Source organism: Aulonocara stuartgranti (genome assembly GCF_965226115.1).
Source record: "Aulonocara stuartgranti genome assembly, chromosome: 8".
In the NCBI taxonomy this organism is placed as follows: Eukaryota; Metazoa; Chordata; class Actinopteri; order Cichliformes; family Cichlidae; genus Aulonocara; species Aulonocara stuartgranti.
In genome coordinates, this window is record NC_138959.1 from 11126718 (window position 1) to 11139305 (window position 12588).

Sequence of the window (12588 nt, forward strand, 5' to 3'; positions counted from 1 at the left end):
GTGTTAAAATTTACAATAAACTCCCAGTGGTATCAAAGTCTCATGACATTGTACAGGTGCATTTATGTGTGTTTTTATATTTTTCGTTGGTCTTTTCAGGTTCTAACTGTACAACCTCTTTTTTCTTTTAATAAGTATTTATATTTATAATATTTTGGTTGTTTTTATATATATTTTAAAAGCCTCTTTAGCATTTATTTTATGTAAGTCTATCTTTTTGTCTCAGTAGATATTCAAGGGCAACAGGGAAAAAGAGATCCCAGTCCGGAACATCTTCCCAGAACCTGTGGTCAGTCGATACATTCGAATTAACCCTCGCTCTTGGTTTACCAGGGGCAGCATCTGTATGCGAGTGGAGATCCTTGGTTGTCCTATGCCAGGTGACGGGTTTGTATGGACAAAGCAGATACAATTAGTCCTTAATTTTTCTCGCAGGGAAGATTTTGCTTTTATGCATTTACTTTTGCTTTTCCCAGTTAAAGGTTTTCTATCTGCAGAGATTATCCACAGTAATCATGACACTGTTGGTGCAAAAGACAGGACAAGACAAGAAAGAAAATGTTTTCATTTTGCACAGGCTAAACCTAAACTGAAACCAAGAGAGCAAATTTTAAATCTTTCTGAAGCTTTTTAATCTTTAAAAACCAGTAACTGTATGTCTTCTGATTCCAGATCCAAATAATTATTATCACAGACGCAATGAAGTCATAACAACAGATGACTTGGACTTCAGACATCACAGCTACAAAGAAATGAGGCAGGTGAGTTACAGTAAGCAGACCAGTAGTAAAAAAAGAGAAAAGACTCAACCTATTTCTTATTCAGACCAGAGCGTGAAGCAACAAAAATGGCGTATAACTTCGAGCCAACACTAGACAAGTTGTGTCCTTTGCAAGAACAAAGTGTACAAGTGTAACAAATGAAGCGAACAGTGCCAGCCACATAAAAATTCATAAAGCATCTCTGCTTGTGACATTACTTATTCATATAGTTGTCAAGAGCAGAAGCCTAGTTTGTACTGAGAAGGAGGACAGCTGTATTTGTCACTGCGTACACTCTGCCAGGGTGACTGTGAATTGTAATTGTCTCTAATGTAGCAGTTCTATGTGTCAAACATTCGACTACAGGTGCTCTGAACTGCTCTTTAACACACTCAGACTGCTATGTATGAGTCTTTAGAAAGCTGCTGTGAGTGCCTGAAATTATATTATAGAAATATCAAAGTTTCTGCTTTTCTTTGCTTTCTTTTCTTTTAAAGCTAACATGTCTCACACAGGAAGTTCAAGCACCAATAGGCCTCCATAAAGAAAGGCTATTTTTAAAACTCCTTTTGTAGGGCTCTTGCACCCCTGGCATTTTGCTTCTTCTTGTATGTACCATATCTCCCCTTCATCTGTTGCTGTTTAAATACTGCTGTGCCAGAACTTTAAATTGGAAATAGCCCTTTGCGGCTTCCCGAATAAAGCACGTGTCCAATGAAGGGAATGAACAAGATATCCGTTATGATGCTCAAGGACTGTCCTTTCTGTAAACCACGGCTGATTATAATACAGCGCCCTTGGGATTACTGATATTGCCAAACACAGACAGTGAAAAGACATTATAAATGGTGAGGAAAGAGCACTTTTCACGCTCTAAATTAATATTGCCCGAGAACACGGTGGCAGAGATGCTTCTCTTTGATAACAGCTTTAGCGTAAGTAGAAAGTTTAAGCATATAGCATGCGCTGTGTTCTGTTTTATTATGTTTCCGTAAGAAAAAATTACAGAGAAGTGGGCAAAAGATTCCTTCTTCTAAGGCAGATTGTCCCCCAGTGATCATGGTAAATAACAGCCCAGGTTTATTTATCAAGGGCATGCTGTGCTTTATTGAGCTGAGACTTAGGATCCTATATTTCTATCAATAAAAAGCAGACGTTTGTTTAATGATTTACATGAGAAGTTACGTTAAACACAGACCTGATTTAAACCCCATGACCGGCTAATAACTTCTGCTGCAGCTGAAAGAGCTAGCACACACAAATGTCTGACATTACTGGGGTTTCTTTACTTAACAGCTAGTTAGTCTTTCTCCAACTGCACATTTTCTTTGTGTCACCACTCTTACAAAGAGGAGTATACAATAATTATTTCTATTTTAATCTGCCTCTGTGGGGGACATTCAATGGGCCTTTCTTGCAGGCTTCATAATTGCCTTGACTGCTGCTGCAAAGCCCCTCACACTGGCTGCAGTGTTATCAAATAAGGGCTTTAACACAGCACTGGAGAATGTGTTTCTGGAGTGTCATTTATTTTTATATTTTAAGGATATGTGCACATGTTCTTACAACTAAGCAATGCCATTATTAAGATAGATAGATAGATTGAATTAGTGCTCTTGAACAAGTTGTTAGCAATAAAACTCAAACTAATCACAATTGCTCCAAAGGGCACTAATAACACAAACAAGGTAGAGAGACCCAGTTCAGTGAATTAGCTAAGGTGACCTCTTGCGAACAGCCAAGGCATCACTTTGCTTAAACTTTGTCTAAACCAAAAATATATATTTTTAATATGTGCTAATTTGTTAATTTAATCATTAAATTTGAATATTTTAAGCAAACGTATGCAGATTAACTCACTTCTGGATGCCAGCTCTCAGTGGACATTTAAGAAACTTAGTGTAACTATTGATTTAGATTTAAGTGATGGATCTTTATAGTCTGTAACCTGGCATGCAGATGTGAAATTTCCAATGAGGTGCATGCCAGGTTACAACATGTAGGAGGCATTTGCAGTTATGATTGATTTTATTCTTATTCATTTTTTATCTTCTTACTTTATATTGTATCCCATTCTTATTTATTTCATCTTTTTACCCTGTATATATCCTATTGTGTCATATCTCCAGTGTTTCCTCAGAGGGCGCTCTCTGCACCGGGGCTGTGATCCCTCCCTCCTGCTGTGTGCCCAGCCTGGAGGCTGCGATCTGTGACCGGCTCCCGGTGCAGACGGCTCCCTGTGATAGTGTTTCCTCACTTGGCTCATGCGTACCAAGCCCAATTTTACTCTTTAAGTGTGCGTGTGTGTGTGTGTGGAGGGGGGGGGGATGTGTGTATTCACATCGTTTATGTTAATGAGAGTGTGGGGAGTGAGTTGGAGGGCGGGGTGGGCTGCTTTTAACCATGTAAAGCACTTTGTGCTACATTTTTTGTATGAAAAGTGCTTTATAAATAAAGATTAATTGATTGATTGATTGATTGATTGATTGATTGATTGATTGATGATATACAACATAATCCATGCAACTCAAAACAAGCTTTATCTGTTTCCTCAGACAATTGTGAAGAATCAGACAAATTTGTGACCAAACCCACTCGTCACCATTTTCTGATTAAAAAATGTGAAACTTTAAACTAGTGCATATGATGAGCCTAACAGTTTGCTCATTATCTTGAAAACAGCAGTTGTCAAAACAATCTCAACTCAAGGTCGATTTGCTCGCTTGTTGGGCAGCTTTCAGAAGATGACAGCTGTTGTCTTGTCATGAAATGACTGATGTGCCGTGATTTTCTGTCCCTCTGAGCACTTCTGTGACTTTGAAAATTTTGTATCTCAGCTGTAAATACCACAAAAATTCCACCTAGCTGTTTAAATAAATGTATTTTTTGATCTCTTGTACCTCTGAAAGTAGTTTTTCGGAGCCCCAAAGATAATGTGAGTTCTGCAGTAGATATTAGCTCTCAGATTTAGGTCAGATTTTATATAGAGTATCAGTAGCTAATGCCTCATTATTTGCTTTCCACAGCTTATGAAGGTGGTTAATGAAATGTGTCCCAACATAACCCGGATCTATAACATAGGAAAAAGTCAGAGTGGCCTCAAATTGTATGCGATCGAGATCTCTGACAATCCGGGAGAACATGAAGTTGGTGAGTAGTTAAGTAAGTGGATTATGATTGCTGAATATAATGCAGAAAAAAGGAACATCAAAGACACACAGTGTTCCTAAGAGTTATTTTCTTTCTACAGTTGTAGTGATGGCTCTATAAATTTCCATCTGTTCTCTCTCTCCATCTCTCCCTTAATGTGAAACTGTTGATTAGGCGAACCAGAGTTTCGTTACACGGCAGGATTGCATGGTAATGAGGTGTTGGGACGAGAACTGCTCCTTCTGCTGATGCAGTTCATGTGCCTGGAGTACCTATCTGGCAACCAGCGGATACGTCACCTGGTGGAAGAGACTAGAATCCATCTACTGCCATCTGTCAACCCTGATGGGTACGAGAAAGCCTTTGAAGTGGTAGGTCTGCAAGACAGCCATTTGTGACCTCCTACCACGATCTGGCCTCTGGTGAAAGCAGCATCTCTCTGCTTGGTCTCCTCCTAATAAAAGTGCATGTGGTGCTGGAAAATTAGTTTGTTCGTTTTCTGTACATCATTCAATGTGAGCGCATACTGTAACACACTTTTCACAAAAGCTAACAACCAGTTTCAGGGTCATGTTTTACTTCAGTACATGCAAAGTTAAAAGAGATGAAGCTACTGAACCCTGTGACGCTTATATAAAGGCAGCAGGCAAGCCAGTTTTTTTAAAAGTTATTGTTTTCCTGACTGATTAAAGTGATTAAAGTTTTTTTTTAAGAAGAAGCTACTTTTGGTAGCTCACTTATTCACCAGGGTTGGCACAGCAGGTAGCTGTGTATGTTTGATTTGACAGATTTTTTTTTACGCCAGCTGCCCTTTCTGATGCAATCCCAAAGGGATTTGTGTCTCCTCCCAGGAAAACAAGGAAACTTTAGCTTGTTAGGTGAATGACTACTACACTGTGGAGCCATGGATTAAAGCTTTTTATGGTATTTATATAAAGCCAAATTGCAACAACAGTTGCAAAAGCCCTACGATTACTTACAATTACTTACATTACAATTATTTCTTTGTTTCCTGTAAAAATTAGACTTTTTACCCCCTTATTCTAGTGTACCTACCTTTAGGTATTTGTAGATAAATATAATTACATTATAATTTCAAATAAAATATGTTGACATGGCATTTAATTATAGGGGATTATGCCCTTAGTTGTGGGCTGTATTATAAAGTTTTAGTGCTTTTTTCATACTTGACTTTTTAAAAATAGTTTCTTGGATCACAGTTTCTTTTGTTCAGTGTATAAAAGTCTTATGTAACATGAAAACTGCTGCATTCATTTAAACTAAATGCTCAGCTCTGCATCTCAACTTAGCATTTGGTCCTGTGGCTCTACATACCCTTTAAGTTTGAGTTGGCTCCTGCTAGCCCCAAGTCTCATCAAACCATAGCCAATTAGTTTCAGCAAACACTATCAGTGTCCACTCCCAAACAAGCAATGATCAAAAAGAAAGATGTAACAAATGGGTTAACCAAGCTCGGAACACAGATTAAAAATTTAGGCTTTATATTGTCAAATAAAAATGAGTTGCCATGGCACTCGGCAGCCACCAGTTCTGATCAGATATTTTGGCAAACAAGACCACTAACTTTAATTTTGATGGGTTTAAAGCTGCATGGATCATCAGTCAAATAAAAGCATGGCGACTTTGCCCCAAAATGCTGTTTTGGCATGCAAGAAGGTAGGGAGGGACAGATATCTTCCATAAATTTTTATTAAGGATGCTTTAAACTGTGTTGCAGTGATAAAAAAACAAAACAAAACACTTAAAGCAGCTTTAAGCCCTTTTTGCTTGCAGGTGATGACCTTCCACTCGACAGCATGTTGTTTGTTTGGCAAACTGTGCGGATGGACCACAGGATTTTTTGATCAGTCTCTGCAACCCCTGCCCCTCCTGTGCCTGGCTTGATACCTCTGCTAAGCCTCTTAATGATAACTCCACACTTCCCACCTCCGCCGCTGACAGAATTCCATCTGTGATCATAGATTTGTGTTCCCACTGTCTTTGAATTTTCCAAATATTGTGGTTTTCTTTTGTTTTACGCAGGGCTCCGAGCTCATCGGCTGGTCTCTGGGTCGATGGAGCAACGATGGAATCGACATTCACCATAACTTTCCTGATCTTAATGCTATTCTGTGGGCAGTTGAGGCAAAGAAGTGGGCTCCTCGTAAAATGTTCAACCACCATATCGCCATCCCAGATTGGTACCAGTCCACAAATGCCTCAGTAAGTCAGTAAATCTTCCCCGTCATAGTCTGTCTTTTAAATTGTGATTGCCATTTGGTTTCCAGTGACTTTTCCCTCAGGTGACAAATTCTGACACTGTATTTTTGTCTTGGACTCCCTAGAAGCGTAACAAACAAATTTCATAGAGAAGATTATCAGTCTTTTGAAAAGGGTAAACATTTCACGGGGGCATATCAGTGCTGTCTATTTTGGGAGAAGCGGATGCATTCGCTGTGTGACGACAAAGGGGCTGTGAGCTAAAATATACCCAGCAATCTATTTAAAGCTCATCCTCACGAGTGTTTTGACGTTGGTGAGAGCCCCGAGTGAGTCATACAAAGCCTCCAGAATAGCTGCTGCAGCTGTAGAGCTGGGATCCCCATCTGTGCTCACAAAGCTGTGAAAACTATCCTTGCCTGCCTGGCTAACTGGTTCAGCCTGTGCTTGGAGATAAAAGGGGTTACGTGAGCCTGAACAGCAGGGGCAATTTTATCAATTTCCTGCCTCTTGATGAATATTTGTCCACTTTTTAAAGTGGATTTTACTAAAATTCTACTGCAGTATTTTAACATTTAAATATTGTTATTACTCCCTCTTGACAGCACATTGCAGCAAATTGTTTTCAGCATGAGTGAGTTTATTTAGTGACTGTGCCGAGACGATTGCATGAAGTACATTATCATTCCCTTTCCTGTATCCCCTCCCGCCTGTAGGTTGCCTTGGAGACACGAGCTCTGATAGCATGGATGGAGAAGATGCCCTTCGTTCTGGGTGGTAACCTCCAGGGTGGGGAGCTTGTGGTGACCTTCCCGTATGACAGAACTCGCTCCCAAGGGGTGGTCAGGGAGCAAACCTCGACACCAGATGACCACATCTTCCGCTGGCTGGCCTTCTCCTACGCGTCCACCCACCGTCTGATGACTGATGCCAACCGACGGGTCTGCCACACACAAGATTTTGCCAAGGAGGATGGCACCATCAACGGCGCATCCTGGCACACTGCAGCCGGCAGTTAGTGTCCATATCTGGAGGGTGGATTTCTCTGCTCAGCTCTGAGCCTTTGAGCTGTAGCTTTTTGTTAGCATATATCTGCATATTTGGAAAACTTCTGCTTTCAGAGCTTCTAGGTTTTAGCCAAAGCATTATGTAATAATTCACAGACAAACAAATAATAATGAAAGGCTTTTTTAAGCCCACTTTTAATTTCACAGATCTGGCCAGTAAGTGAACTAAATCCTGACCGGCTTCTGCTGTCTCTTTTTCTTGGCAGGTATGAATGATTTCAGCTATCTGCACACAAATTGCTTTGAGCTGTCGATGTATGTGGGTTGTGACAAATTTCCTCATGAGAGTGACCTGCCTGAGGAGTGGGAGAACAATCGCGAGTCTCTTCTTGTATTCATGGAGCAGGTACAGAGGCAAAGGAGCCCCTAAATTTCACACATGTACATAAAAAAATTAACAAATAACCAATAAAGGCACTTAAACATGAGTGTTTTAAATATTTTAGAGCTTTTTTTATAATGTACATGGTTTTAATTTACTAATGTTATATCAATACCATAACTGTTTTATACTAAATTAATGCTGTTGTCAAATATAGGTTTAGCTAGCTGTTATTTGAATATCGGTGCTACATGAGGAGGAACTATATTATAGAATCCTTAACTGTCAACATACGGTACACTTCACATCATTAAACCACACACGATGACATGTGCCATGCTTCCACGTACAGGTGCACCGTGGGATCAAAGGTGTAGTCAAGGACCACCAAGGTCGTGGAATAGCTAATGCCATCATCTCTGTGGAGGGCATCAACCATGACATTCGTACAGGTATCATGCTGCTTTTACCTGATTCTTATTACTGTGACAGTGCGGTCTATCCTCTGTATGTGTGTAAACATGGAAAAATATTGTCCTTGTGACTGGTGCTGCAAAGTTGCCTGTGAGCTGTGTGTTTATTTTTTATTTGTCTGCCACTTTATATGTGTGTGCTTGACATCTAAATGAAAGGCCATTTCTTAGTTTTAGTTTTTTGAGATCCCCATTAGCTCATGCAATAGCAGTAGCTACTAACTGTTGATCTCTGTTTGTACTCTGAGTCATTAACGGTTAATGGTTTGAGCTAGTAAGCCAGTACAAAGTAAACATATTTACAGGAAACCCCCCCCTTCCAATTGTCTGGACCTGGGTAGCTGTCAGCGTCTGTTTTGCAGCAGCGTTTTTGCATTCATCTGAAATTTTTTGCGAGTAAGCTCAGATTTTGCAATCAAAGCAGAAGAAGCTGCCTCGGGGCGCTCTGACTCAACTGTCTCCACAGTCCAGCTTATTCCTCAGAAATGAATCATTCTTGCAACGAGTTGGTATTTCGGTATAAGACGGGATAAAAGGCACAAACAAAAGCAGGTTATGTATTTTAGCGGAGCTCTGACTCAATTCACAGTCATAGCCTGTGCTGCCGAGGCCTCCTGCTCCGAATTTAACAATCAAGTGTGAGTCCTCAAGGCAATCTATTCTGATGCCTAAAAAATGCAGCTTTCCAAGCTTTGTACTTAGAGCATGAAATCAAATGTTCAAAAGGACATTGGCCATTATTATTCCTGGAACTAAGTTTAAGTCAGCGCTTCCTCTTAGGATTCTCAGAGAGGAAAGATGTGAGGGTATTTACTTTGATGACTGTACCTTTTCAGCTGCTTTGAATTTCCTTTGGAACTTTATGGACCTTTAGAAACAGGCGTTTGCAAGGCGGTTTCTCTCTTATCAAGATGAAACAGCTGTAGTCACCAAGAAGACATGACAGAAAGCTTTGGTACTGCTGATACACTGATATCCAATAGATAATGGAAATACGCTCTAGTTCCATTGCATTTTTCATGCAGTGACTTCAGAAAACAATTCAGTTCTCTTCTTCCATCTAGTAATATGAGCATGGATGCTGTTGTGTAACTATTTGGACTGACAGCAGCAGAACCAGACCTGCCTTCATATTTCATTTGTCTCAGTGGTTGTTCAGACGCGTCAGGTGGGTGTTTGGATGGCAGGAGGGACGCAACACTGTCGTTTTTGTGAGTGAGTCAAAGGCTGAAAATATTCCATAGGCGCACTGGTGTACTGAGGTCACGTAAAGGCAGTATTTGGCACAGAGAGACCAAGAAAATCCAACACGACAAAGCAGAGCTCCTTTTAAAAGAGCTTCTTTCTACTTTTATACAACACCTACCTCGTCAAAAGTAGAACACACAGAACTCGCCAACATTTATTTTAGGCATCAAATGACTGCTTACTGGGCTGTTCAAATTCAGATTTCTAGGACAGAATTTGCATTTTGCAACTGTGGCAAAAATAGTGTGCTTTAATGTGTTTTCACAGTCCATAATATGTAAAACACTTAAGGGTGCATCACATATAGTAAAATTTCTTACTCGTGGCTGTGCCAAGACTATAGAAATCAATTTCACCATAATTTATGCTTCAGCTTTATATCATGGCCTGTATATTAAAGATGGACGTAGTCACTGGATTAGAAAAGTGAAGCCTAAAGATGCAAAGGGCATTACAAAACTCTGGATCTAAAAGACTAAAATTCATTAGGTGTCAGCTTCTATGATGAACTGCTGAGTCGGTGCATATTTTTCTCAAGCCATTAAGATGTTATTAGCTAATTTACTACTTCTGATCAATGTGCTCATCATACTTTTGAAAAAGAGAAAAGAAACTGGTTGGCCAACAGTATAACTGAAGGGAATAATAATTTGGCTGTATGGCAAGTATGCACAAGCACATCAAAGTCCTGTCAACTGATAAAAAGTAGCTAATTAATTGCACTATTTCCATTAATTAAAGGTCATAATTGCATGTTTTTCTCATAATTAAGTAATAATTAAGGTAAAATTAAGCAAAACATTGAAGAGAACAAAGTTTTCTATAGAATCTTAAAATGGACATATGTTCCTTTTTTTTTTGACATATACAGTACTGTGCAAGTCTTGAGCCACCTGTCATTTCTTTATATTTTGTTTCCAAGGATAACTTTTAGGTGGTTTTTAATGGTAGTTTTTCAGGCTTTCAGAACATTTCAGAAGGTTTTTCTATGAACATGCTTTTTCACTCATTTTCCATACAGTCCTTATAGCCAACCATTTTCAGAGGAACCTGTTTTCTTCTTTTTTTTCTTTTTTTTTTTTTGTTTGTTTGTTTTGCTTTTTAAAATTCTGGCTGGACTGAGACCTTTCTGTGTGATTTCTCCATGTTCTCCCCCCAAGGTTTGCTCTAGGTACTCTGGCCTCCTCCTAGAGTCCAACAACATGCAATTTGTAAGGTTAAATTAACTGGTGATTCTAAGTTGCCCATAGGTGTGAATCGTTTCCTGTGTTAGCCCTGTGATAGACTGGCAACCTGTCCAAGGTGAACCCTGCTTCTCGCCCTATGGCAGCTGGAATCGCCTCCAGCTTCCCGTAACACTTAATTGGATAAGTGGAAGAAAATTGATGGATGGATGGTGTTGCATTGTTTGTTAAGCCACCTAACACTGACCTGTGACTCATTCAAGTTTAAAAAGTTACCTAACTCAAGGGATGAACCAGTGTTGTGTCTGCACTTAAACAATTTAGCAAAGGGAAGAAAAGGAACTTGTATCTTTAGACACTTTGATACTCTACCAGTCTGTCAAAAAAAACTAAAAACAAAATGTGTTGCTATTTATTTTGTTGAATATGCCAAAAAATGCCAACGATAACACAGTTTTACAGACATGAAAAAAGTCTTTTGGTGCCAACAAGGTGATTCCCGAAGAGTTATTACCTAGAAACCTGTCACAGTACTGTATGCAGTGTGTCCTTAAAAAACTTGATGAAGCTGGAGAAATGAAGGATGAAAGAAGTGGGAAGCCTAAAAACAACAAATGAACACTATCTGAAAGTTATTCATTTAATCACAGATGCTAACATATTAATTTTGATAGCACTAAGTGCTTAGTATTTCTAAAATCTGCTCACCTCTTTACTCAGTGATAGCCATGACAGCTACAGCACTTTCCTACGAACAAAGTTAATTTTCAGTGTTTGTGTCTTCAGCTGCTGACGGTGATTACTGGCGCCTGCTGAACCCAGGGGAGTACAGAGTAACAGCGAGGGCTGAGGGATACAGCCTCCTGAGCAAGAAGTGTGAGGTGGGCTATGAGATGGGTGCCACCCGTTGCGACTTCACCATTGGCCGCACCAACATGTCACGAATTAAAGAAATAATGGAAAAATTCAAAAAGCAACCCATCAAATTGCCCATGAGGCAGCTTGCGGCCCGGGGGTCCAGAAGGAGACGTCTGGGAACATAATGACCGTATGAGGTAGCTGGAGGAAGAATTAAAAACAAACATCTGCTCTGATCAGACTGCGGTGAAAGCCAAGCCTGGGTTTGGATCTGTGTCAGATTCCTTCTGAGTGCTGTCAGTGGAATTAGTGTTTTGAGACTAAAAATGTGGATTAATTTAAACGGGGCACTCTATTTGATTTCTTGTTTGGTTAGAGCTTCTTTGCACTCACTGTCATCATCAACTTTTCTCTCATCTCAACGGGAAACATTTATGCTTTTCATTTGGTGGAAGGTCAAGTTTGTTAATAGGGCAAATCTTGTGGCATTAGCTATAACAGCAGATAAGAGATTGTCATCATATTAGAGCTATTTTTTCTTTAATAAATGACTATAGAAATTTAAGCCACTGTGAGGAACTACCATGAATGTCATTATGCACATACTTAATAACTTATGTAACACAGTTATATAAACAGTTACAAAAGCTTTATTACCAACAGCTGTATAATGTTGAGTCCTTAAAAAGCTTGTGGACTTAGTGACCTTTGTCATTGATTCTGTTTTATACACTTTTCTTTTAGTTATTAAAATAAAAGCTGTGTTTTGCACAAAGTGAACTCGTTCAGCTGATTATGTTGTGTGTGAATTCAACTCAGGAAGCCAAACTGTGTAACATCTTTTTAATACAGATTTTTGCTAGTCACTATGCCTGTCACCACATGTATAAAACTTTAAGCTTCTAATAATTTGCATGAGACATCCTGAAAATAGTTACATATCAGAATCTGTAAGTTTGGAGAGACATATCCAAAAAAACTAGAGACAATTTCTTACATATAGAAACAGAAATTAAGAAAATGCTGTTTTTATTCAATTTTCATGCTGAGCAGACTCTACCACAAAAACAAAAATATCAATATAGTCTAATACAAATAGAACCTACTGGAGTACCCAGATGATTCTATAATTAGAAATAAGGGAAAGTAATTGGGCTAAACAGATGAATTCTTTCATTTACAAAAATATGCACATTGCCCTAGGTGGGGGGTGGGGGGGTTCAGGTGACGTTTAAAACATTCAAAGAGGTATTAGAAACGCAAAAATGTAATTTTTTGTACATATATATCTAAGTATTTGTTATA

At 39.2% G+C, this 12588-nt stretch overlaps 1 protein-coding gene across 1 annotated transcript in view; it reads left to right on the forward strand.

Moving 5' to 3' along the window:
- The window catches only part of cpxm2 (carboxypeptidase X (M14 family), member 2), a 28550-nt gene extending 16487 nt beyond the window's left edge, over positions 1-12063 (forward strand). Inside the window, exons 6-14 of the mRNA XM_082544264.1 lie at positions 230-380; positions 673-761; positions 3788-3911; positions 4086-4282; positions 5955-6134; positions 6848-7145; positions 7405-7544; positions 7873-7972; positions 11212-12063. Of these exons, the coding sequence (XP_082400390.1) occupies positions 230-380; positions 673-761; positions 3788-3911; positions 4086-4282; positions 5955-6134; positions 6848-7145; positions 7405-7544; positions 7873-7972; positions 11212-11468 (1536 nt within the window). The 3' untranslated portion in view covers positions 11469-12063. The remainder of the gene's footprint in view (positions 1-229; positions 381-672; positions 762-3787; positions 3912-4085; positions 4283-5954; positions 6135-6847; positions 7146-7404; positions 7545-7872; positions 7973-11211) is intronic.
- Positions 12064-12588: the final 525 nt, after the last annotated feature.